This window comes from Macadamia integrifolia, unplaced genomic scaffold, assembly GCF_013358625.1.
Source record: "Macadamia integrifolia cultivar HAES 741 unplaced genomic scaffold, SCU_Mint_v3 scaffold2114, whole genome shotgun sequence".
Classification (NCBI taxonomy): Eukaryota; Viridiplantae; Streptophyta; class Magnoliopsida; order Proteales; family Proteaceae; genus Macadamia; species Macadamia integrifolia.
In genome coordinates, this window is record NW_024868521.1 from 4,992 (window position 1) to 30,017 (window position 25,026).

The window sequence follows — 25,026 nt, forward strand, 5'->3', positions numbered from 1 at the left end:
GGGGAGGGTTCCCCATGAGAATCTAGTGTGGGAGGATTTCTCTTATGGCACACCAATGGTGGCATAAGGAGAACAATGTTATTCACATAGACCCACATGGTCAGGTAGGGGAGAATACCAAAAAAAAAAAAAGGTTGTGAGAAACTTTTTTTCTTTTTTAAAGTAAAAGCTTTTCTTTATGCTCACGGGTGATGTGATCATAAGATGGCACTCTTGTTCTGTCAACAAATTCTTGTAAATTCAAAATTATCTATCTTTTCTCATTTGCGCATTTTTGGTTGTTTAGCTTTTACTCGCAACACCTCTATGCAGCATAAATTTGACAAATGTGCCACTCCGAGGGTTTTCTTAGGTAATCTTCATGGCCAAAAGGGGTTTTGCATTTTAGATCTTACCACTAAGTGCATATTTGTTACGCGTGATGTCATTTTTCATGAAATTTTTTTCCCTTATTCACTTCTTTCCAACCCCACGTTAACTGGTTCCCTGTGCTTCCCTTACCACTCCCCAATGAAGATGATGCCATTCCCATGGAAAATCCTCCTATTCCTTCAAATACCCCACCCACTCCCTCTCCATCACCACCGCTTGCTCCATTCGTATGCCCCCAACATTCTTGCCATCCCCCCCATCACTTGCAAGACTACCATTGCACGTTTACCTCGTCTCAAGAATCGTCAACAACTATTGGTTTAGGCACCAATCATCCCATATCCAATTTTTTTATCTTATAATCATATCCATCCTGCACACTTGGCATTTCTCACCTCCTTATTTAGCTCTACAAAACCTACTACTTTTACTGAAGCTGTGAAACACTAGGTATGGAGGGATGCCATGCAAGTTGAGATTAATGTTTTGACCCTCAATAATACTTGGCCCGTCATCCTGTTGCCTCCTGGAAAGAAACCTATTGGCTCCAAATGGGTTTTTCAAAATTAAACGTGCTTTTGATGGAACCATTGAGTGTTATAGAGCTTGTCTGGTTGCGAAGGGCTACACTCAGGTGGAGGATGTTGATTATCATGATACATTTGCTCTCGTTGCTAAGTTAGTCACGGTACGGGTTCTCCTTACCCTTGCAACAGTTCGGGGTTGGCCTTTACACCAAATGGATGTTAATAATGCCTTTCTACAAGGTGATCTCAATGAGGAGTTGTGCATGACTCCTCCCCCCGGATATCGGCGTAAGGGGGAGACTTTGGTTTGTCGTCTCCATAAATCCCTCTATGACCTCAAACAGTCATCTCGCCAGTGGTATTCCAAATTCTCCAACTCTTTGTATAACTATGGTTTTCAACATTCAGAGGCAGATCATTCCTTATTTTATATGCATCATGGGCCTGATTCTATCTTTATGATTTTATATGTTGACGATATTGTGATTACTGGTTTCAATGACATTTTGATCACAAATTTGAAGTACATGCTACACCAACAATTTCACATCAGGGATCTCGAACCCTTAAAATATTTCCTTATGATTGAAGTGGCCCGGTCTCGGCATGGTTTCTCTTAGTGCCAACGGAAGTATATTTTAAACATATTGGAAGATTGTGGTTTAACTGGTGCTCGTCCCTTTGATACACCCATGGAACAAAATTTGAAGTTAAATGACACATCGGGCACTGTCTTATCGAATCCATCATCGTACTAGCGTTTGGTTGGTCGCTTAATCTACTTAACTGTCACTCGTCCCAATATTGCTCATACAGTCAACATCTTGAGCCAGTTCTTGCACCAACCCCATCAGCCCCACCTCGATGCTACTCATCATCTCCTCCGTTATCTCAAAGCTATGGTTGGTCAAGGCCTATATTACCCTACCAATTCGACCCTCGAGTTACAGGCCTACTGTGACTCTGATTGGGCCAGTTGTCCCATGACTCGTGGATCAACCATAGGTTACTACGTGTTCCTTGGTGATTGCCCCATTTCATGGAAGACAAAGAAACAACATACGATATCTCGTTTGTCTGCCAAAGCTGAATATCGTACTATTGCTGTCACCACATGTGAAGTCACTTAGCTGTCTTATCTGTTCCATGACATCGGTCTTCCAATCACACGCTTAATTCCCTTATTTTTGTGACAACCAGGCGGCCCTTCACATTGCTGCTAACCTCGTCTTCCATGAGCGTACAAAACACATGGAGATTGATTGCCATCTCGTACATGAGAGATGCATCAGGGACTCATCCACCCAATTAAAATTCCAACGGCCTTTCAGGTTGCTGATTTGTTTACAAAGCCATTGGGTCGTGATCAGTTTTGTCATCTAATTTCCAAGTTGGGCGTTCACATCCTTCACACGCCAACTTGAGGGGGAGTCTTAGCGTGACACATCATGAAGATGTAACAACCTTATCACCAATTGTACAATGAGATGTGTCAACCTTATCACACCTTATCACCAACTGTACAATTAGTCTGTAATACTCTCATTAACTGTACATTCCATAGTTAAAGAAACAGCAATAGGAATCTTCCATAGATGTAGACATAATTACTAGGAAGCTTTCATTGCATATATATCAATTATGGATTCAATACAAACAAGTCAATGCAATCTGCATTTACAAATTCAAGTCTTATCAAATACCTAGCTTTTTTTGTTTTCCTGAAATAAAACAATCTTAATTAGAACAAAAACAAGTGTATATTTGAGTTTACAGTTCAACAACATTTTCCCACCCTTGCCTTCTTAGCTATCTCGTCCACCACTGAAATTACAAAACTATGCAGATTGAAAACATTTAAAAAGATGATAAATATCATATAAGATCACAAATAAGTTCCACGACCATTCTACTTGATCTCCTTCTTTAACCCATGAAACAAAAGACGCACAATTGGTCCAAATGTCGATTTTTCAACCCAGCCTTGTTTGAGGGCCCATTATAATCCTTGGAATAGACCCATAACCTCTAACTCCAATGCACAGCGTAAAGGTAGCATTATGAAATAATTTGGAGGCCCAACCCGCATCTATAGAATGTGAGTCATAGTTCCAGTCACAAATAATCATTAATTTACCACATTCATGAAGTCCCTGATAATCTAAAAGAGTCATATGATTTGCAACCTGTAGCAAAGAAGGAACAGTAGTGCATGAAGAAGATGCAAAAGTATCAGAATCATGAACCCATATCAAGACCAAAGTCGTAACTCCGAATGGATAAGGTTAACCCTAGAAAACAAGACTCTATTAAGCAATAACCACTCAAAAGTAAGAAGAAATTGCAATAACAGATAAAAGTCTTTTTAATTAAGCTCTAGAGAAAGGGGTAGTCGATATAAAGAATAGGACAAAATGCAACAATGATGAAGCTTGTAGGTGCTCGATCCGAAGGCCTAATGGCCCTGCAGCATAAAGATGCTTAGTGAAATTACAATCATTTTTGCACAAAACATAAGAAGCCATCATCCTACAAACGCCAAGGAAATGTAGACTAGTAGGAACCACATCCGATAACAATCTCCATAGAAAAATAATAAGTTTAGGATGTATCTTCAAAGACCAAACCAAACATCATAACTTAGTATACTCAGAGGCACAAGAACAATTAGAAAAACTATTAATCTACAAATTAACTCTAAATTAGTTGAGAACTTATCAGATTTAGAAAAAGGACAGATCCAACGGTTAGGTATAGCATTCCTACACAAAGGGATATTGAAAATTGCATGAGAAACATAAGAAGAGAGTATAAACACCACCAGAGAAACTTTCCAACTATTATTAATAATTAATCCACTCACCTTAGAAATTAATGATTTAATTATTAATCATATCTGAACCCAAAGAGAGGAGCGATTACTCTCTGCAGTGAGTGTGGTGGTACGATGAGCATTACATGGCTGAGAGCATCCGAGCACACACCTTGAAGTTGTCTCGACCATCCGATACTCATCGGATCATCGCACTCATTGCAGAGGATGTTTTCATGGAAGAGAAATCCCTAATCAAGAAAAATGTAATAAGTGAATTGGAAACGGTTTAGGATGATGTGACCTTCCAGAGAGTTGGCCTTACGGGTCACAAATCAAGATGAGGTTAAAAAGCAATTAGAAAACCAATTGCTTTTTGTTTGTTTCCTCCTCTGTAAGTGGTAAAGTCAAATGTGAAGGGGTGAAGTAAACGATAAGCTTGTATTTGAACCGTCTAGGTATGCCTTGACGTTAACTCTGTAATATTTTGATTTTTTTAATTTCATTTTGTTGACCATTAGCAAAAAAATAAAATAAATAAATAACACAAGGCATAGAAAAGCTAATCTAGTGTGGTTGGGCCTCAAGAGTTTCTTAATTACCTGATAGATGGGAGGAGGTTAAGTACACTCGATTTTGTGGGATCTACTGGTTCAAGTTCAATCAATCATAAATTTGCACAAATATGGGTATACTGACAGCATACCTAATCTTTTTTCTTAATATAAATATATGATTGACTTTGGCCGCTCTTGACTGGGCTCAGTCTTTTATGTTTTTTTAGCCGCGGTGCAGGGACAGATGAAAGCAACATCAAACTAAGGCAACAACGATGAAGCTTGAAAAGAATAGGACAAAATGCAACAACGATGAAGCTTGTAGGTGCTCGATCCGAAGGCCTAATGGCCCTGTAGCATAAAGATGGTTAGTGAAATTACAAGAAAGGAAAGACGTCAATTCGTTTTACAATCATTTTTGCACAAAACACACAATCCATCATCCTACAAATGCCAAGGAAATTTAGACTAGTAGGAACCACATCCGATAACAATCTCCATAGAAAAATAATAAGTTTAGGATGTATCTTCAAAGACCAAACCAAACATCATAACTTAGTATACTCAGGGGCACAAGAACAATTAGAAAAACTATTAATCAACAAATTAGCTCTAAAGTAGTTGAGAACTTATCAGATTTAGAAAAAGGACAGATCCAACGGTTAGGTATAGCATTCCTACACAAAGGGATTTTGAAAATTGCATGAGAAACATAAGAATAGAGTATAAACAACACCAGAGAAACTTTCCAACTATTATTAATAATTAATCCACTCACCTTAGAAATTAATGATTTAATTATTAATCATATCTGAACCCAAAGAGAGGAGCGATTACTCTCTGCAGTGAGTGTGGTGGTACGATGAGCATTACATGGCTGAGAGCATCCGAGCACACACCTTGAAGTTGTCTCGACCATCCGATGCTCATCGGATCATCGCACTCACTGCAGAGGATGTTTTCATGGAAGAGAAATCCCTAATCAAGAAAAATGTAATAAGTGAATTGGAAACGGTTTAGGATGATGTGACCTTCCAGAGAGTTGGCCTTACGGGTCACAAATCAAGATGAGGTTAAAAAGCAATTGGAAAACCAATTGCTTTTTGTTTGTTTCCTCTTCTGTAAGTGGTAAAGTCAAATGTGGAGGGGTGAAGTAAACGATAAGTTTGTATTTGAACCGTCTAGGTATGCCTTGACGTTAACTCTGTAATATTTTGATTTTTTTAATTTCATTTTGCTGACCATTAGCAAAAAAAAAATAACACAAGGCATAGAAAAGCTAATCTAGCGTGGTTGGGCCTCAAGAGTTTCTTAATTACCTGATAGATGGGAGGAGGTTAAGTACACTCGATTTTGTGGGATCTACTGGTTCAAGTTCAATCAATCATAAATTTGCACAAATATGGGTATACTGACAGCATACCTAATCTTTTTTCTTAATATCAATAGATGATTGACTTTGGCCGCTCTTGACTGGGCTCAGTCTTTTATGTTTTTTTAGCCGCGGTGCAGGGACAGATGAAAGCAACATCAAACTAAGGTAACAACGATGAAGCTTGAAAAGAATAGGACAAAGTGCAACAACGATGAAGCTTGTAGGTGCTCGATCCGAAGGCCTAATGGCCCTGTAGCATGAACATGGTTAGTGAAATTACAAGAAAGATAAAGACGTCAATTCGTTTTACAATCATTTTTGCACAAAACACACAATCCATCATCCTACAAATGCCAAGGAAATTTAGACTAGTAGGAACCATATCCGATAACAATCTCCATAGAAAAATAATAAGTTTAGGATGTATCTTCAAAGACCAAACCAAACATCATAACTTAGTATACTCAGGGGCACAAGAACAATTTGAAAAACTATTAATCAACAAATTAGCTCTAAATTAGTTGAGAACTTATCATATTTAGAAAAAGGACAGATCCAACGGTTAGGTATAGCATTCCTACACAAAGGGATTTTGAAAATTGCATGAGAAACATAAGAATAGAGTATAAACACCACCAGAGAAACTTTCCAACTATTATTAATAATTAATCCACTCACCTTAGAAATTAATGATTTAATTATTAATCGTATTTGAACCCAAAGAGAGGAGCGATTACTCTCTGCAGTGAGTGTGGTGGTACGATGAGCATTAGATGGTTGAGAGCATCCGAGCATACACCTTGAAGTTGTCTCGACCATCCGATGCTCATCGGATCATCACACTCACTGCAGAGGATGTTTTCATGGAAGAGAAATCCCTAATCAAGAAAAATGTAATAAGTGAATTGGAAACGGTTTAGGATGATGTGACCTTCGAGAGAGTTGGCCTTACGAGTCACAAATCAAGATGAGGTTAAAAAGCAATTAGAAAACCAATTGCTTTTTGTTGGTTTCCTCCTCAGTAAGTGGTAAAGTCAAATGTAGAGGGGTGAAGTAAACGATAAGCTTGTATTTGAATCGTCTAGGTATGCCTTGACGTTAACTCTGCAATATTTTGATTTTTTTAATTTCATTTTGCTGACCATTAGCAAAAAAAAAAAATAACACAAGGCATAGAAAAGCTAATCTAGCATGGTTGGGCCTGAATGGTTTCTTAATTACCTGACAGATGGGAGGAGGTTAAGTACACTGTCGGTTTTGTGGAAGCTACTGGTTCAAGTTCAATCAATCATAAATATGCACAAATATGGGTATACCGGCAGCATACATAATCTTTTTTCTTGATATAAATATGTGATTGACTTTGCCTGCTCCTGACTGGGCTCAGTCTTTTACGTTTTTTTAGCCGCGGTGCAGGTGCAGGTACAGATGAAAGCAACATAAAACTAACCTTCTTGTGAGTAACTTCTATTATCAGATCTGCATCAGTGAAATTACCTTCTGATGAGATTTTAATATGATTCTAATCTGAAGGTCGATAAACAACACCCCACATGAAATTGAAGGGCCAAAGGCCCCTAATCTTTCCCCACGAGAATATAGTATTCGTAATTTCCACCTTTACAAGCTATTGACTTCCACCAGAAGGATCTGGTCAAGCCACAGCCACTCGGCCTAGTCATATCATGTCACGTACGCTAAGAAGTGTACACAAATGTACTGAATCAATTTTCCAGTTAGTCTTTAGCATTTACCCCACAAAGTACTTCGGTATCATTAGGTAATTTAATGGAAGACCGAGGGTATCTTAGGAAAAAAATCTTCAACATTTCAACGCACTCTTCAATGGACAGAAACTCTTTATAAGGAAAGAAGATAAGCAGAAGAGACTCAACTCAAGAACCAGAAAATTGAATAGATCAATTGGGAGCTAGAGAAGAAATGGATAGAGAATCAAAGGAGCTTCAATCCCTGGGCTCGATCGGAATCTACAAGGAATCCTTCAAGATCATATTCTCATGGCGAAAAATCTTTACCAAGATCACCTTCGCACTTATCCTCCCATACACCTTCATCTTCTTAGCTTACACCTTAGTCTCTGACATCTTATTCTCCAATATCATCAACAACAGCCGCCTCCTCCAAGATGGAATCTCATCGGAGGAACGGGTCACTATCTGGCTCGTCAAGGTGGCTTACCTCGTCTTCTCTGTCATCTTCTCCCTCCTTTATACCTCTGCTGTTGTGTACACCACCGCATCTTTTAACACCACCAAAGAACCAACCTTCAAGAAAGTCATGACCATCATCCCCAAGGTCTGGAAACGCTACATAGTTACCTATCTATGGACCTTCATCATCCTCTTCTTATACACTGTTATCGCTATGGTTTTCATATCGCTTTCCCTTATCTTCTTCGTTCTTGGTCCTCTTCAAACAAGTAAGAGCTCAGCTGCACTTTTCAACCCTGGAATCGTGGCAGGCACAGTACTTCTGATCGTTCTTGTTGTTCTATATTTCAGTGGGGTTGTTTATATGAGTACTGTCTGGCAGTTTTCTTGGGCGATTTCTGTTTTAGAAGATTGCAAGGGTACTAAGGCCATGATGAAGAGTAAGGCCTTGCTTAAGGGGAAGATGAGGGTTGCGCTTGCGATCTTGTTTGAGTTTAGTATCGTGTTAATGATGATACAGTTTGGGTTTAAGAAGATGGTGGTGGAAGGGGAGAAGTTGGGGATGGGGATGTGGATTAGGGTTTTGAGTGGGATAGTTTGCTTCTTGTTGCTGATGCAGTTTTTTCTGTTTTGGATGGTTGTTCAGACTGTGTTTTACATTGTTTGCAAATCTTATCACCATGAGTGCATCGATAAGTCTCTCTTGGAAGATCATCTCGAGGTTTATGGTTATGTTGGAGAGTATGCCCCTCTTAAGATTAAGGATGATGTTCAATTGGAGCAATGTGATGTGTAAAAGTTTTCTTTTCTTTTTTATTTGATATCATCCTTTGTATTTAAATAAAATATATCTCTAGAATTATTCTATTAGATTATGTGTTTGAAATATTCAAATAGAATATAATTTTGGTCTCTTTCTTTTTCTCCATCTTCCATTGAAGAATTAAGAAGTTTGGTGTCATGGCAATTTTTGTGTGGTTGTTCTTGTGGACCATGACCTCTGGCGACATTCTCACATTATTCAAGGGGTGTGGGAGTCACCTTTGGGTATGGGGCCTACACCCAATGAATGGTGTGAGATTGACGCTGGAGGTCATGGTCTAAGAGAGGATTCAGTATGGATCAGACCTGAGGGGCTGGCCCACTGCAAATAAACAAACATTTGACAATAGTATGTTAATCGATATGATACACAGCCACATAGGTAAGATATCTTTTGGGAGTAGGGTGTGGGGAAGAATCACTTATGCCACACCAATGGTGATCCTAAGAACGAGCAGGGAGAACAGTATCAGCCATGAGTCTGGATCAGCTTCGTATACCAGGAGAAAATCGCTACGTTGAGGTTGCGTGCGGGTGCCTGCACCTAGACACAGCCCTCCTGCTACCTTATAGAATGAAAAGTCCACCCCCCTCCAGATTGATGCCCCTGTGTGTTCCATCATTGCCCTTACTTTGATGCTAAGGCCACATGACATTCTTTTTTCCTTAATTAATTAATTAATTAATTTTTCAGTTTATTTTGGTTATTATTATTGGTTTTACATCTAAGATCAACATAGTGGTGTCAAACTGTAAATTTTGTCCAAATTTTGGGTGGTTGAACCGATCTTCATCTGGATTAGACCAAACCGAAGCCAGCCTGATGAAAGAAATCTCGGTATAGGTTGATTTCAGTTTCAGCCCAATTTATTTAATTTGGTCTTCCCTTATTGGGCTTGTATAGTATTTGATACCCAGCTCCAAATGCCTATACCTGCCTAATGGCATGCCAATTAGACAAATTAAACCATTGAAATAAAATTAAACATGGATAGGTCATGTGTCAATTTGGGGCGTGATTTAATCACACCCTGTATAATCCAACACAGATTTATCCAAATTTTATGATCTTACTGATTTAGTTTTCATACTTGGGCAGAATTTGGCATCCAAGTAAGGGAGATTACTTACCCTCAACCCCTCTCGCACATGTGAAAATTGTCTGCAGTCGCTCGCTGTATCAGTGCACTGAACATCGGGTGGTTGGGAACCCCTTGGGGTACGTGCTTTAATATTTTCAACTGTCCAATACTCACCACACCTCATCGCTCACTACAGAGGATGTGAACTCTCGCACCTAGAAAAATAAAGTAATCCTCCTCCCCGGAAAAAAAAAAAAAAAATAGGAGAGAGGGAACCAAAAATTTAAACCCCACCAAAGCTCAAGCTGAGCCTTAGAAATTTCAAAAAAATATACTGCCTTCAAAAGAATCTGAGCCTTAGAAATTTCAAAATATATTCTTCATGGATAAAAATTTGCAACAAAAGGCAACCTTGAAGAGCTAGCTCTTAACATGTCAGCCAATACTTCTATACAACTATAGCAATTTGTCGACGAAACATGTATAGTTTTGTTATAGTTTGCCACAGAATCTTCAAAACAGAATCTCTAACTGCAATAAAGTTAAGAAGGTGTAAGTTGGTGATTTCTAATGAAATAAAACTTCCTTGGATAAAGACATTATCTTTGGAGGAAATACATGCAATTGATGGGATCATCCAAACTCAACTATCGTCTTGCTTGCCTGTTTGTTGAGACATTGATATTTTTAATAGGTTGCAGTGGTTTGAAGCATCCCTTACATAAAAGACATTCATGGCTTTCTCCCCAGCTGTTGTGACACCTGCTTTTGTAACAGTCAATCCATTCTCGCAAAAAATCCTAGTTACTTCAGATAGCAACCCTACTCTATCCCCTGCACAAAGCTTAAAGCTCAAAGAACAAAGCTTATACTGCAGATTTCAAAATGAATGGCCAAGGTTGATTGAGTGTGTGTTACAATCTCAAATGTCACAGCATCAGTAAGAAAAGTGACTTTATAGCAAAACTAGAAACCCACTCTAAAATTTGGTAAATCGTTGATTCGATGTGGCTTGCCTCCATTACCGCTATTGGCTTTTCGTATTCTATCTCTGATCTTTTGGCATGTTGGTGCAGTAGCATTTGTTGTCATATTGTTAATTTTCAGTTCTTCAACAAAACTGGAAAAAAAAAAACAGTTGGTAATATTCCTAATTATTTTACTACGGAAAAATAAAACATTTTTCTTAAACAAGTAATCCTTTTCGTAGACAATACACATGTAAACACAAACACAAATGAGAGAGAGAGAGGGGGTACCAGTCTCCTACATATGCTGTATTTGCTAGCTGCATAAACATTTCCTAGATTTCATAGTGTGGGAGAATTTGAGTAGTAAAACTATCAATTTTTTGTTGATGGTGAAAAACAATTCTTTAAGGTAGACTGGGAACTAAAAGTGTTTTTGGTTCTAAACATGATGAATAAACCATCTAGCATGATCAACCTTAATATTATTGAGATAATTAAATCAACCTATGCTCAAGCATTATAAAGGTAACTTACAAGCCAAGTTTGTAAACTAAGAACTTTACTAATATTCCTAAATCCTTCTACCATAATAAGAAAAAAAAGTTTCTGAAACAAGAATGCTCCTTTCGTAAAGAAAACACAAGCACATACAAGAGAGAGAGAGAGAGAGAGAACCAATCTCCTACATATGCTACATTTGGTAGCTACCTCAACATTTCAGACGTAGATTCCATAAAGTGTATGGGTGAATTTGAGTAGCGAAGCTATAGGTTTCTTGATGATGACAGTGGTTCTTTAAAAAGGCATAGGACTTCAAGTACTTTACCTACAAAACCTAACGAGCAAACCATCTAGCATGAGCAACCTTAATATAGAAGCAACGAAAAGTAGCATCTAACAATCCAATGTGTGAGATTCTTCAGCCATTATTTGCTCTAAATCTTTTAAAGTGATAACCAGCTCACCAATGTGTTGAATTCTCAAGCCCATATTCACTCAAAATCTTTTGAAGTGGTTACCAACTCACTAATGTGCTGGTTTCACCAATCCTTATCCGCTCAAAATCTGTTAAAGTGGTAACCAACTCAATAATGTGTTGGATTCTTCAATCCTTATCTACTCAAAATCTTTTAAAGTGGTGACCAGCTCACAATGAGCTGGATTCTCCAATCCTTATCCACTCCAAATCTTTTGAAGTGATAATGTGCTAGATTCTTTCATCCTTATTGACTCAAAATCTCTTAAAGTGGTAACTAGTCCACAATTTGTTGGTTTCTTCAATCAATATCCTCTAAAAAAAAATTAAAAATCTTACTTGACCATTTAAAGAAAATATCATATATTTTAGTTGAAAATTAGAATATGAGGAATGATCTCTAGGAATCTTAACTAGCAATTTTGAAAAAAAAATCCAGTTCTTATTCGTGGATTTAGGATCGGAGGGATCTCGTTCTCTGATGCCTATGATATTTCATAAAGTAGGCAAACCGACGTTAATTTTTTCAAAAAAATTATTTAGATTCTTCGGTATTATATCCAAGGAAAATTGTAAACAGTCAAGTAATGTATTAATTTCTTCAATCCACATACAATCCAATATTTTGAAATTTTATTTGGCCATATTTTGAAAAAACATGATTAATTTTGTTGCTCATATCTAAGGAATGATCATTTAGATCTTGAAATTTTTGAAAAAAAAAATAATTTTGTTTATTGAATTTAAGATCCAAGAGATCATTTTTAATCTTATCTAGCAGTTTTCCAAAAATTTAATGTTTTTTTCATTGAATTTTAAGATCTGAGGAATGTTGTGTTCTTCCACTACAAGAAAAGCACTCAAATGCAGCATTTGGGTGGAGGGCTATTGTGGCGGTTTTTGAACACCGCCACGAAAATCCCTCTAAAGCGATAACCAATTGTGTTGTACTTGCGCAAATCTAGTTGTGGTTTCTATTGAAACCATTGTTGGCAAACTAGGTTTTGACTAGGAAAACTAGGCCGAGTTTGGTCAAAAGATTAGAAACTTGGTCAAGAGTCATGAAGACTCGTCCTATATTAAAAACTAACAAGACTGGGACCAAATCATATTGAGTCATTCAAGACTCATTTGTTTTGCCCGAGCACAACAAAACAACCGATTCTGAATAGTTTTGAATTAAAATATATTCTAATGGTGTTAATGTTCAATCACTGAAGTCTTCTTTATTGAATCTAGTCACTATTGAGTATTTGAGAGTATACATCTAAATTTTAATTAAAAAAAAAAAAAGGTGATTCATGACCATGACATCTTCAAGTTGGATCTTATCAGTTTCATCCAAGAGACAATGAATGATGTGCTTCCTTAAAAAATTTGAAAAAACAAACACTTTTATTTTATCTTGTCTCATTTAATTTATTTATTAATTATTTATTTGGATTGCTTGAGAAAGACTAGTATGGAAATAAGAGGGGGAAAGTTGACATGACTTGCTTGGTTTTCTTTGACTCGCTCCAACTCATTAGGATTTAAGGAGGACGAGTCGAGTCACAAAACCTGGTTTTCCAACAATGATTGAAACTATGATTTTTTTAAACCGACACCATACATGCACATATAGCTACGGTTATTGAAAACCGCCGCTGAGTATCTAGGGACCCCCTTCCTAACATTCTCTTGCCTTTTTGCATGATCATATTTACGTTTGGTTATCAAAACTAGGGTCATTGAAGCAGTAATAAAAAAACATGGCATTTTAGACCTATATAGTTGAGGTTACTTGTACTCGCAACATACATATTTTTTTATTTTTAAATACGATTATCCACTATACTACTATCTCCACTAGTGTAATAAATATTCATTGCTGGGTTTTTTTTTTCAGGTTCCCCTCGCAATTTTTTGATCGATCAATGATGGCCTTAGAAATTGTATCTTTTTCCCTAAAATTCCGATTGACTTGACTTAAAATTTATCGGATCCCCCTGTCAAATATGTGGTTTGGATCTAATATTTTTAAATTTCCAAAAATATTAACGTGGGTTTGCCTACTTTATGAAATATCGTAGGTATCAATAAACAACATCCCTTAGATCCTAAATTCCACGAATGCAAATTATACTTTTCCAAAATTTCTAGTTAAGATTCCAAGAGATCGTTCTTATATCCTAATTAAGGGAAAGTCATACCCGATGCACGAGGCTCCAGCATATGCGAGGTCTGGGGGTGAGAACTACTTAGCCTCACATCGAGATTGTCCAAAGGTTGTTTCACTACTTGACCACCAAGTCTCAACATCATAAATTTACCATTGAACCAAGTGCACCCCTTTCCTCATATCCTAATTATCAACTGAAATATACGATATCTTTTAACAAATGATCGAATAAGATTTTAAAATATTTTTAACAGATATTGATTGAAGAGACCAACAAATTGATGAGTTAATTATCATTTTAAAATATTTTGAGCCAATAAGGATTAAAGAATCCAACACATTGGTGAGCTGATTACCATTTCAAAAGATTTGGAGTGGGTAAGGATAGAAGAATCCAGCTCATTGTAAGCTAGTCACTACTTTAAAAGATTTTGAGTAAATAAGGAATAAAGAATCCAACACATTCTTGAGTTGGTAACCACTTTAACAAATTTAGAGCAGATAGGATTGGAGAAACTAGTATATCGGTGAGCTAGTAACCACTTCAAAAGATTTTGAGTGGATATGGACTTGAAAATCCAGCACATTGGTGAGCTGGTACCACTTTAAAAGATTTAGAGCAGATAATGGATGAAGAATCCAGCACAATGGCAACCCAAGGGGGTAGCGCAGTTGGTGAGCAACGAACTTGGTACGAGCCGTAAACTCGGACGTCCTAAGTTCAACCTCCACTAGGCACACCTTGGGCCACTCACACGAAAGTGTTTAGTGCTCTTCACTACTTTCAGTGAAAGTTGAATAGTTCTCATTCAACCCCGGTAGGACTCGATCCATACGGTTGTGGGGTCAGTATGGGCTGCAGGACTAGTCAAGCTGAAGGTTTGAATACCCGTTGTTAGCAAAAAAAAAAAGAATCCAGCACAATGGTGAGCTAGATACCATTTTTCATTGCTTCTATATTAAGGGTGCTCATGCTAAATGGTTTATTAATCACATTTAGTAACTTAGACCACTCTTAAGTCTCATTCGTTCTTAAAGGACCATTTTCACTATCAAGAAATCGATAGTTTTTGTTATTCAAATTAACCCATATTTTTTATGAAATTTACGTCTAAAATGCTTAAGTAGTTAGACAGATTGGTCTCTCTCTCTCTCTCTCTCTCTCTCTCTCTCTCTCTCTCTCTCTCTCTCTCTCTCTCTCTCTCTCTCTCTCTCTCTCTCTTAAATGATACTACTAACAAACAGAGTTTCAAAAGCATGTAAAGGTGATGAAGGCAAGCAACATTGAATCAACGATTTACCAAATTTTAGAGTAAGTATATCAAGACACCTAACTTCCTATAATTATTTATATTTTTCTATGTGTGCGTATGTAGATTTCAGAAGAAAAGGTAAGAGGACAAAGTTCCCTCTGATTGCGTGATGGGGTTCACTGTGTGATCCAAGAGTCCAGAAACCAAGTCCCCCTTCCTCCCCCTCCGCAATCTTGATCGCCCATGGTGAATGGATTCCCACTCACCATGGGTGCAGGGAAACTTGGTCCAAAGTAATATTGTTGCATTTCTTCTAGTGAAATGGGTCATATGATATGTATTGCACATCCAATAAGCTTCTATTTGGACAGTTTCCTAAAATATTGTTTTCAACTTCATCTGGGTTTTATATGCAAGATAAGTTGCATTTGTATTAGTATATTATGAGTATTGGTCTTACCATAAGCTATGTAAATTTGATGTTTGTCGTGATCTTCTGCTATTTGTTAGCTACATGTTGTCGAAATTGGTTTCGATATACTTATTATCTCATGTCCTCAGTTTTCTCTATTCATGATCACAATTATTGTCATTTCACTGAATATTGTTCTTGAAGAATATGTAATTGGATATGTTTCTTATGCAGAATATGAACTTTATAGGTGGCTGCCAAGGTCATGAGGTCATTGACTCATGAAGTCGAACAACTGCAATGGATGGTAATTAGTATCATCCACCATGATACTGCCTGATCATGGATATGGATACCATTGGGCTGCCGTAATGAGTTGCTCCACCAGTTGATCTAATCGTCCTTCGTGGCGGCACTGTTGGTTAGGTTGCTACAGTAATGGTGGGTCTACTCCTGATTTGAAATGTTGCTGCTTCGATTGCATTAGGCAATGACTGCCACTCATCGTCTCAATATCTTCAATGAGATTGATTTTTTAAATGTTGTAGCCAACGACACAAAAATGGAGGATAATGATTTTGAGAAATCCCTAAGGGTTCAATAAGATTGATTTGGGGGAGACTTGGGGGAGATAGCATAAGATCAACTTCGAGCAGCTGATTCAAACTTTTCAGGAGGATCATCGTCAGTGCAATAGAAATTTGTGGAGACCCCTTACTACAAGGAGTTGATATACAAGCAACATCACACAACAAGGAGTGGGATTATAAGGGTGGGAGAAAGCTTCGGAGATGGATATGGTCTACAAATGAACAGGGGTGGTCATGATCATGTGCGAGAGGGAGAGACGGTGGCTTTCAGAAGCAATCCAGAAACAAATAACCACTGGATTCCTGGCACTAAAGAAGCAGGGAAGGTAGTCTGAATATCTCAGATCTAGAGACTTTAGATGGTTCATCAATCTTCGAAGCTTGATGGCTGAACCTTGCATTCCTGCATCTTCATCTATGGAGGGATAATCCATGTACTGATTCTAGCCAGATCTATGCATTACGGTAGTTGGTATTGGGGAAAAAAAGAGAGATTCTAAGAATAAATAAATAAAGAATCAGTGTTCACTGACGACAACAATTCACATTTCACTACATGTTGATTGCATTCATTATTTCTACCAAAAAAAAAAAAAAGAGACTGCATTCATTATAGTAGTAGAAATCAAAGAGAGGTGATTGAATCTGAAATCCTAGGTTAAAATGAAATCTTACCTTAGAATCTGTTCCTGTTCGATCGGGTTTCTTCATCAAATCTTGCCCAGCCAGCGCTCCGCTCAGCCACGCAGTCCCACGGCCTCGCTACCATTTCACCCCGTCACCGCTACGGACCATCCTTGCACACTGTAGTGTAGTTTTGGCAGCGAGCAACGACGTGATTTGAGGAACAACGGAGAAAAAGGAGGAGTTTATAGAGGAATAGGGGTTATATGAGAGTGAGTCGGATTCTCAGACTCTTGGAGAGTACCTCCTTCCAGAAAAAGAGCCGCCCGGTTATCTGGGACTCACTTGGCAAGTTTATAGGGTTATTGGAATTGGAGAGTAACTCCCCGCTTTGGGTGGAGTCCAGTTCATGTCCCAACTGAAGCACTGTAGTTACAGTCATAATATGATTGTTGCTTGACACATGTCCAAAAGAGACGGAGAGATTGAACTGTTATCTTTCTGGGTTCCACCTTCCTCTTACTCCTTGGAGAGCGAGAGTGGGTGAGGGAGGGGTGTTATTGGTGGGGTTCTTTGGGTTTGAAGGAGAGGGAGACCAAGCTAGGGCGGTTCGTTGTTTTTCTTTGGAAAATAGGGAGAAAGGTAGGTCTCAAATATTTTATTAATATATTAATAAAAATATACATATTTGACAGAAACAAATAAATTAATAAAATTTTAACTGTTCTTGTGTTAGGACTTCCGGACCAGCTATGGGTTGGGGAGGGTCCAATTCTGAAATAAAGAGGGGGAGGGGAAGGGCATACTAACATTCACCTTGTGATCCTAAAATCCAGAAACTCCTTTCCCTTCTCTAATCCATAATTAATTCCATTCGAATCACAGTCGATTCCAATCCAATCCAAATCAGAATTGATGAATTGCAAAAAAAAAACTTTTAAAACCAGAGTGTGTAGGTATGGGTGGGTGTGTGTGTGAGAGAGAGAGTAGGGGATTCAAGGCACATGGTCGCTAACCCCTAGGTATTCTTCAACATGTATTTGCCTGCGGTTCACTTATTCATCGCATAATTATGGAGCTATATGCCTATGTCAACATGTATATGCCTGCAGGTCCCTCGCCCTTGTTTTAATATGGGTAAAAGTGAGATTTGGACCCATTACTTTCACACAATTCGGCTACCTCCTAGGATCAATTTTATGATTTTTTAAGGGAGAGAGTTTTGTACACAGTAGTTTCCGAGCCACATGGTCTTGATCATGCACAAAGCTGTTGAATGAGGAGATTAGGGTCTATATTGCATCCCTTTGACGGTTGTCGCATGATCATGCACAAATTTTTCTGTCAATAATACCCTCTAAAAGTAATTTGAATAACAATAACAGCACAGTGTAAAGGGCTTCACCTCTTAATTAACATCTCTCTCAGTTGAACGTCAATCGCTGAATCGGCTCTTGATCAACCAAGTAGTTTCTCCACTAAGGGATCACTTAGGGAGTAGACCACTAGAATTGCCAGGGCTGAAAATTCCCAACGCAAAATTTTGGCCGTCGGTGATTGATTCAGTTGGGTTTAGGGTATCGGTGGGAAAAGGGCTGGGGGCAGCATCATAGACTTAGAACTGAAAGAGGAGGAAGCATAACCTTGTGAGAGTGAACATGTCATCCGATTGCTGTTTTCTTCTCAACCACTGAATCTCACTGGTGGTTATTGATGAAGCAAAAATCGATTAACAAATATGAAGAAAATGGTGTATGGAGTGGTTCTTCTAAAGTGGATCTTCTAGCTGTGGATGGGTGATGCTATTTCCTTTTTCATGCTCTCTAGAGCAAAAGTTCCCCTAAGCATACATCCACAATCTCAAAGGCACCTGCTTGGAGCGTCCGAATGGGTCTTACCCCGCAAACCAGAGGAAAATTGATGTAGGAATGGATTTGGACAACCAAACCAGACCCAAACAACAGGATCTTGTAAACCAAAGAACAACCAAAAACCCAATATACCAGCAATAATAAATCAACAAAAAGCAATAATAAATCAGCAGTCCATCGATCTCAGTCCAACAGTATTGATTAGGACAGAACAACAGTAATTAAATAAACATAACCATGAGCTTCATATGACTCTTAGAGGTCGAATCAACAAGACTCCACCTTATAAACATGAACCTCATATCAAAAGATCAACAGAAAATAAACCAGACTAGTCGACCACCATTCTGGTCACTACAGTGCACTAAAAGATAGAAATCAATTAACACAGATCAGCCCTATCGATCTCACAGTTTCAGAATTTCTGTAGCTGAATAGAGACCAGGAAAAACAGAGGCTTAGTGGTCCAATAACAGAGGCTGAACCATGAACAACAGCTACCAATTTTAATACATCAACAGCTGGAACAATCGAACCAGAATTCTGGACAGAACTGAATTAGAACAGAGATCGACCAGATTAGAGAGATTTAATATATCAGACAATCCCCTGGTCATATTACTCTAAAAATTGGATCGAGTCTTCCATACAGCAAGGGTAACACTTGACCAAAAACTCAAAGCTATCGGGTGGCCAAAACTCCAAATAGACTAGGTCGACAGAATAGGAAACAAAGAGCTTAACCCAGAAATTTCTGCAGAAAAATTCAGATTACTTACCTGAGATGGCTGAAGAAGAATACTAACAATAAGAAGAAAAAAAAACACTTGAAAAGAACCTCTTGGGCTTCACACCGCAAAAATTTAATTGGATCAAACACCAATTCCATCAACCTTGATCAAATACACGACAACTCTTCATGAAGAAGACAATAGCAACAGCCATTATTTATTATCAAAATCATTCTAGGCTTTTAAGAGCCCCCTCTTCTTTATTTATAATGTTAATGGGAGAGGGAATTACAAAATAGAAGGTTCCTCAAAAAGAAAACCAAATATTCTCCTTATACAATAGTTACTAAAAACTGAAATTAGAAACTAGCTAAAAAAGGAAACTAACTACTAATGACTTGACTCAATTAATAACTTGACTCTTAAAGAAACAAATATAACTCAAATCAAGCCTAACTAAAAAGGAAACTAATGAAAATGGAAACTAACTAGTAATCTCGTATTCAATCTTAAACCCCCCCCCCTTTTAGACTCATAAAAGTGATCTATTACACTCAAAACACATGGGATCAAAGGCCCAACATGTGTGGAACCCAACCCTAAGCTTATTCCTAATAAAACAAACCTATTTTGGTAATTAATCTGCATCAAAAATTCAATCTGACCGTCCACCTTCTTAGGATAAGTGTCAAGCATGGAATGTGTCACTGTCTTCCTGATCTACTCCCCACATATGATTTCGATCTAGTAACGATGGCTAGCCAATGTTCTCTTAAAAAAAAAAAAGATTAACTACGAGGCTCCCACTACTCTAAGGTCTAGGAGGGGCAAGTTGGCCAATGTTCTTTTCCCTTCTTAATTTTATAAGAAAAAACACAAGGGGTAAAATAACTGGCCCACCCCTATGAAATGAAAAATTACATCTCTGTTAATGTTTCCTTGTATATTATCATTGGCTCCTTATACATGAGCAAGAGCTACACTCCCCTGAAATTTGGAGATTGGATCACATTTATCTACAAGAACAATCTCGTAAATCCTTCATCCATAAATTTGGAATCCACTATCTCTCTCTTCACAAATCAGGGACGTACAAGATTATTCTCGTATATGAACCTAATCTAGATTCCTAAATTTATAAACTCCAGCTATCCACGCTAACGCGAGAGGGGCATCTACATCCCAACACTCCAAATAAATAAATAAACCGTAACCCGGGTCATGTGACGTCATTATACAAAACAGTCAATTCCACGTTGGACTTGCCAATTTCAATGATAATGGATTTTCCTAATCCTTCGTTACCGAAAAAGAAAGATTTCCTAATCCTTACAAGACTTTGAATTAACCTCTACTCTATAAATACTCACGTAACACCCCCCCTTCCCCCAAAAATAAAGAAAACTAATCTGCTATTTTCTGGTTCTTCCATTGCTTCATCAACAAGATAAACGAGAGAGAGGAAGAAGAAGAAGAAGAAGATGGGTTCCGAAGGGAGAATAAAGGACGAGATGGGATGGAAAACTCCTGAAAGCCCTTCTCGCTGTGCCAAGGGTTGTGGTTTCTTTGGCAGTCCAGAAACCAATAACCTCTGCTCCAAGTGCTACAGGGACTTCTGCCTCCAACAAGCCCAAAAACCCTCCTCTGCTATAGCTTCTGTGGAGAGCCCAACAACATCAATAACTTCAACTCCGGTACCGGTGCCGGTGCCCGTGCCCTCATCATCTTCTGGAGGTTCTGTGGTGGTTAATCCCACAGTTGCCGGTGCCGCCGTTGAATCACCTCCGGTGGTGAAGAATAGGTGTGTGAGCTGCAGTAAGAAAGTAGGGCTGCTAGGGTTCAACTGCAAGTGTGGAAGTACCTTCTGCTCAAAGCACCGGTACCCTGAGATGCATAATTGTACCTTCGACTACAAGGCGGTGGGTCAGGAAGCTATTGCTAAGGCTAATCCTTGTGTGATCTCTGATAAGATTCAGAGATTATTATGAGCTACTCTACAAACTATGGACTATATATATCTAGAGAGGCTGTGTTCCAAGTTTTAGCTTCAGACTCCGACATCTTTTATATTTCATAGTCTCTTTATTTTGTTCTCTTTAAATTTTGGGAACAGGTTGGGTATGCCACCGATATCAAGTATGCTAACACCAATTGTGTCTATCTCTCTCTTCCCTTTTTCTGAAATAACCTCCATATCCTTCCTGAATGATACTCTATCATGTGTTCCTATTGGTGCTATCTGCAAACATACTTGATATCGGCGGTATACCTATCCCTCTCCCTTAAATTTTATTAGTCTTTTTTACTACCTATAGATAATGACTCTTAAATCATCAAGTAGGATTAGAAACTCATTGGAAGTGTTGTTTAGACATAGGAAATATGTAATTTTACTTTACACGATTGACTTCATCTTCCTCTTCATCTTCATCTTCATCTTCTTTTTCTTTTTTATTTTTTGTAAGTTCAAGGGGCACTGGGCTAAGCAAGACCCACCAAAGGGCCCATGGAGACACACTTATTGCTACCAATTAACTGCTATCTGTTTCAGCAAGTGCGGGCTATGAGGGTCAAACCAGCGGGATTCCTTTAACTTAAGCAAGCGCCAGCCGCCTAACTACCAAACAGCCTGCCACTGAGCTAAAAGCACATTGTCTCATCCCCAATTGAGTTCAAATACAATGTAAACTTCAGAAATTCTTGATTTTCTGTATGAGAACTCCTTGATATATTAATGAAAAAAGTGTGGCCCATCCATGATGGGTCATGGGATTGGGTTTGGCCTTTGGCCGTGCACATGCAGTTAGTATCAACAAAATATGTCACCATGCATGGTGTTTAACAAGAGAAACAAATTTTATATTTCATGCTTGTGACTATAAAACACATTAGCCCTCAAAACCAAAAGCAACATATTTTTTTTTTTTAAACTGAAACTGATTTTTTTGAGCTAATTAAATCAACCTATGCTCAAGCATTATAAAAGTACTTACAAGCCAAGTTTGTTTTCGATACTTCAAGTTTTTGGAAGAGGAGCTAGTATTGAATCCATAGCTTTAGCTTCATTTGTTTTCAAAGGAAAATATTTTGGAGGTATTATCGTCGAAAACAACAAATAACAAAAATAAACTTGGCCTTATCCCAACTTAATGGTGTCGGCTAAGAGATATTGTCTTCAAAACAACCTAAAATTGTTTATAAATACAAAATTTTGGAGAACAACAACTTCAGTTAATCTTTGGGGTTTTTTCTGTTTTTCAAATTAAAAAAAAAAAATGATTGTTATCTTTGCTTATCCTTCAATTAAGGGTGTCAATTTAGAATTTGAACTGATGGAAACCGACTATTGAAAAGCTAATTAAATCGAATTGAAAAATAAACTATGATTTTGAAAATTGAAATTTATACAGTTCAGAGTGTGTTTTTAAACTTAAAACCATTGGTTTGAACAAAATTGAACTAAATAAAGTGTAACCCATATGAATCAAAGTAAACCATACTAAATCTTACAATCATGTGTCTTTGTTGAATTGTGTGAAATTACCTAGTATAAGTAGTTGTTGTTGATATGGATAGTAAGCCATATCGGTGTTTAGATTTATCATCTTTTGTATTTACTAATTTAATTAGTTGCTAATAAACATTTCTAATAAAAAGATAAATATTTAATTACACTCCAAACTTTATTCAAACTTCTCCAACTATAAGTAAATGATAGTGACAATCTACCACAATGATTTTGACATTAGAAAATCTTAATTTGATAAAACTATATTCATGGTATTTTCCTGCATGATCAACAAAGCCAATTATACCCAAATGTATATATCAAACAATATATTCTTTTTTGGTAACAACCTTGAGTTCTTCACTATGAGTTAGAGTGGGAGACATCTTTTTTTTTCTTTCGTAAACAGAATTCACCTAAAGAAGAGAAGCCTATGATGGGTTTTATCATCATTTTGAATTATAAAATGAACAATTTTCTGAATAAATGATTGGGTTAGAAACTACACCTTCAACAGATTGATAGTTGTTTTCTTCCTGAAGTTTGGAACCTGAAAGTGGTGTGTGGGGCAAGGGAACAAATCTCTTGAACGAAGAAACCTCCACATTCATATTTCAGGGAGAGACCACCATTTCATCAGTTTTTCCTATGGAGAAATAGCACTTGATGGGACCATTCTTATTTTTCTAGGGTGGCAAAGTGTTTGAAGCTATTAGGGCCCACCCTAAAAGAAGAGAAAGTAATTCACTATAATTCAGCACCTTGCATAAGACGGTGAGGATGTAAGATGTATCTAATGAAGCCATTTTTTGGATACGATTGGCACAGGAAAGTAAAAAAAAAAAAGCAGTTTAACATGGTAAACCCAGGCGTATCAACTAACAACAACAACAAACAAATGATGGAAATGATATAAAAACATATGCGTAACATATCGTATGGAGATCAAACAAGGATGCAATACAATTACTACGGAGACAAGAACGGCTTACCTGTATTCATGGCTGAAGCAGAACGATCTCTCGTTGCAACACGAACACCGTTAGTCTGATATACCCTCTTTCCCTATCACTTTAATTTTTTTTTTCTTTAATCATTCACTTAATAGGCCAGTGATAACTATTTATAAGGGTGAGGGTAGGGACCAACCCACAAGGAAATTAGGGTTTCCTTCCCATTAAGAAAATTAGGGTTTCCTTACCTTAGATCCACACATATTAATGTATATTTCATACCATTAAGGTGTACTAATAAAATCCAATATCATAGAGATCATTTACCAATATTGGATTATTTCTGGTTACTCCATCTGTAGTCAACACCACTAAATTGATTTTGGATACAAATCTTGGATTATGCTAGCCCACCTAATTGGAAATGTTACAATCTCCCACTTGGGCAGCATATGTCACAAGTTTTAGATTTTTTTAAAAATTATTTAAAACGACTCTCTAATTTAGACAAATTGAATGTGGTCACAAACAAAAATAGTGACGAACAGAGTGCACCTTAAACCAAATGCCTTGATCCGGATGAAAATTACAAGCACCCAATAGTATTGATCATCACATCTAAAGTGATATGAGACCAAATACGTCAAACTCATAACCTCACCGACTTAGGGTGAACAGGTTGAAAGTGTTATATGCAATAGTGATCATCATTGTCTATTTCCAAATTAGTCCAGACGCGAAAATCAGATGAGCCTTATGAGGTAGGTACCGAAAGTCTCACTAACCACAAGTGTCTCCCAAACGCTCAAGCTTCAATCAAAGAAGCTCATTAGGAATGGGTCCGGATGTCCCAAAACACTAGCACCATACCTCAAAACAGGTGAAGCTTTCCTAGAGACTGGATGTTTTGGGCTTGGCTTAATGATTTGAAAAGGTTAATCAAATCCCAAATTAGATTTACTAAAGCAAGAAACCCAGCAAATATCAAATATCAGCTCCTGTAATACAATGGGAGAGGAATAGGCACATCAAGTTGGTGGCTCAACCAATAGGAGGACTGGGATGTAAAGGACATGGGGTCTTTCTTTCTTTTTTTTTCCTAACAATAGGTATCCAGGCCTTCGGCCTGAATAATCCCACGGGCCTATACTGACCCCACAATCTCATGGACCAGGTCATACAGGGGTTGAATGAGAACCATTAAATTTTTACTGAAAGCAGTAAATAGCACTAAATACCAGTGTGAGTCATTTTCAAA

At 37.7% G+C, this 25,026-nt stretch overlaps 2 protein-coding genes and 1 long non-coding RNA gene across 4 annotated transcripts; 2 read left to right on the forward strand and 1 right to left on the reverse strand.

The window, feature by feature from the left end:
• The first annotated feature begins 7,584 nt into the window (after positions 1-7,584).
• Positions 7,585-8,610, forward strand: LOC122065765. The gene has a single exon (XM_042629622.1). The coding sequence runs from the start codon at positions 7,585-7,587 to the stop codon at positions 8,608-8,610; it is 1,026 nt and encodes a 341-aa protein (XP_042485556.1).
• Positions 8,611-10,069: 1,459 nt separating this feature from the next.
• Positions 10,070-17,030, reverse strand: LOC122065763. Of its 2 annotated transcripts, none has more exons than XR_006136099.1 (3): positions 16,757-17,030; positions 10,337-10,838; positions 10,070-10,249 (listed from the first exon to the last, which is right to left on the reverse strand). It is a non-coding gene; the product is annotated as an uncharacterized LOC122065763 (long non-coding RNA). The 2 variants fall into 2 exon arrangements; XR_006136100.1 differs by having other exon boundaries at positions 10,070-10,552; positions 10,697-10,838; positions 16,757-17,025.
• A 3,763-nt stretch (positions 17,031-20,793) lies between these two features.
• LOC122065766 (zinc finger A20 and AN1 domain-containing stress-associated protein 9-like) lies at positions 20,794-21,295 on the forward strand. The gene has a single exon (XM_042629623.1). It carries the CDS (start codon positions 20,819-20,821, stop codon positions 21,293-21,295), a length of 477 nt encoding a protein of 158 aa, XP_042485557.1. The 5' UTR covers positions 20,794-20,818.
• The last annotated feature ends 3,731 nt before the right edge of the window (positions 21,296-25,026 follow it).

Excerpts from the sequence above, each read along its gene's own strand:
- LOC122065765 (XM_042629622.1), top strand. The coding sequence starts at position 7,585 with ATGGATAGAGAATCAAAGGAGCTTCAATCCCTGGGCTCGATCGGAATC.
- LOC122065766 (XM_042629623.1), top strand. The coding sequence starts at position 20,819 with ATGGGATGGAAAACTCCTGAAAGCCCTTCTCGCTGTGCCAAGGGTTGT.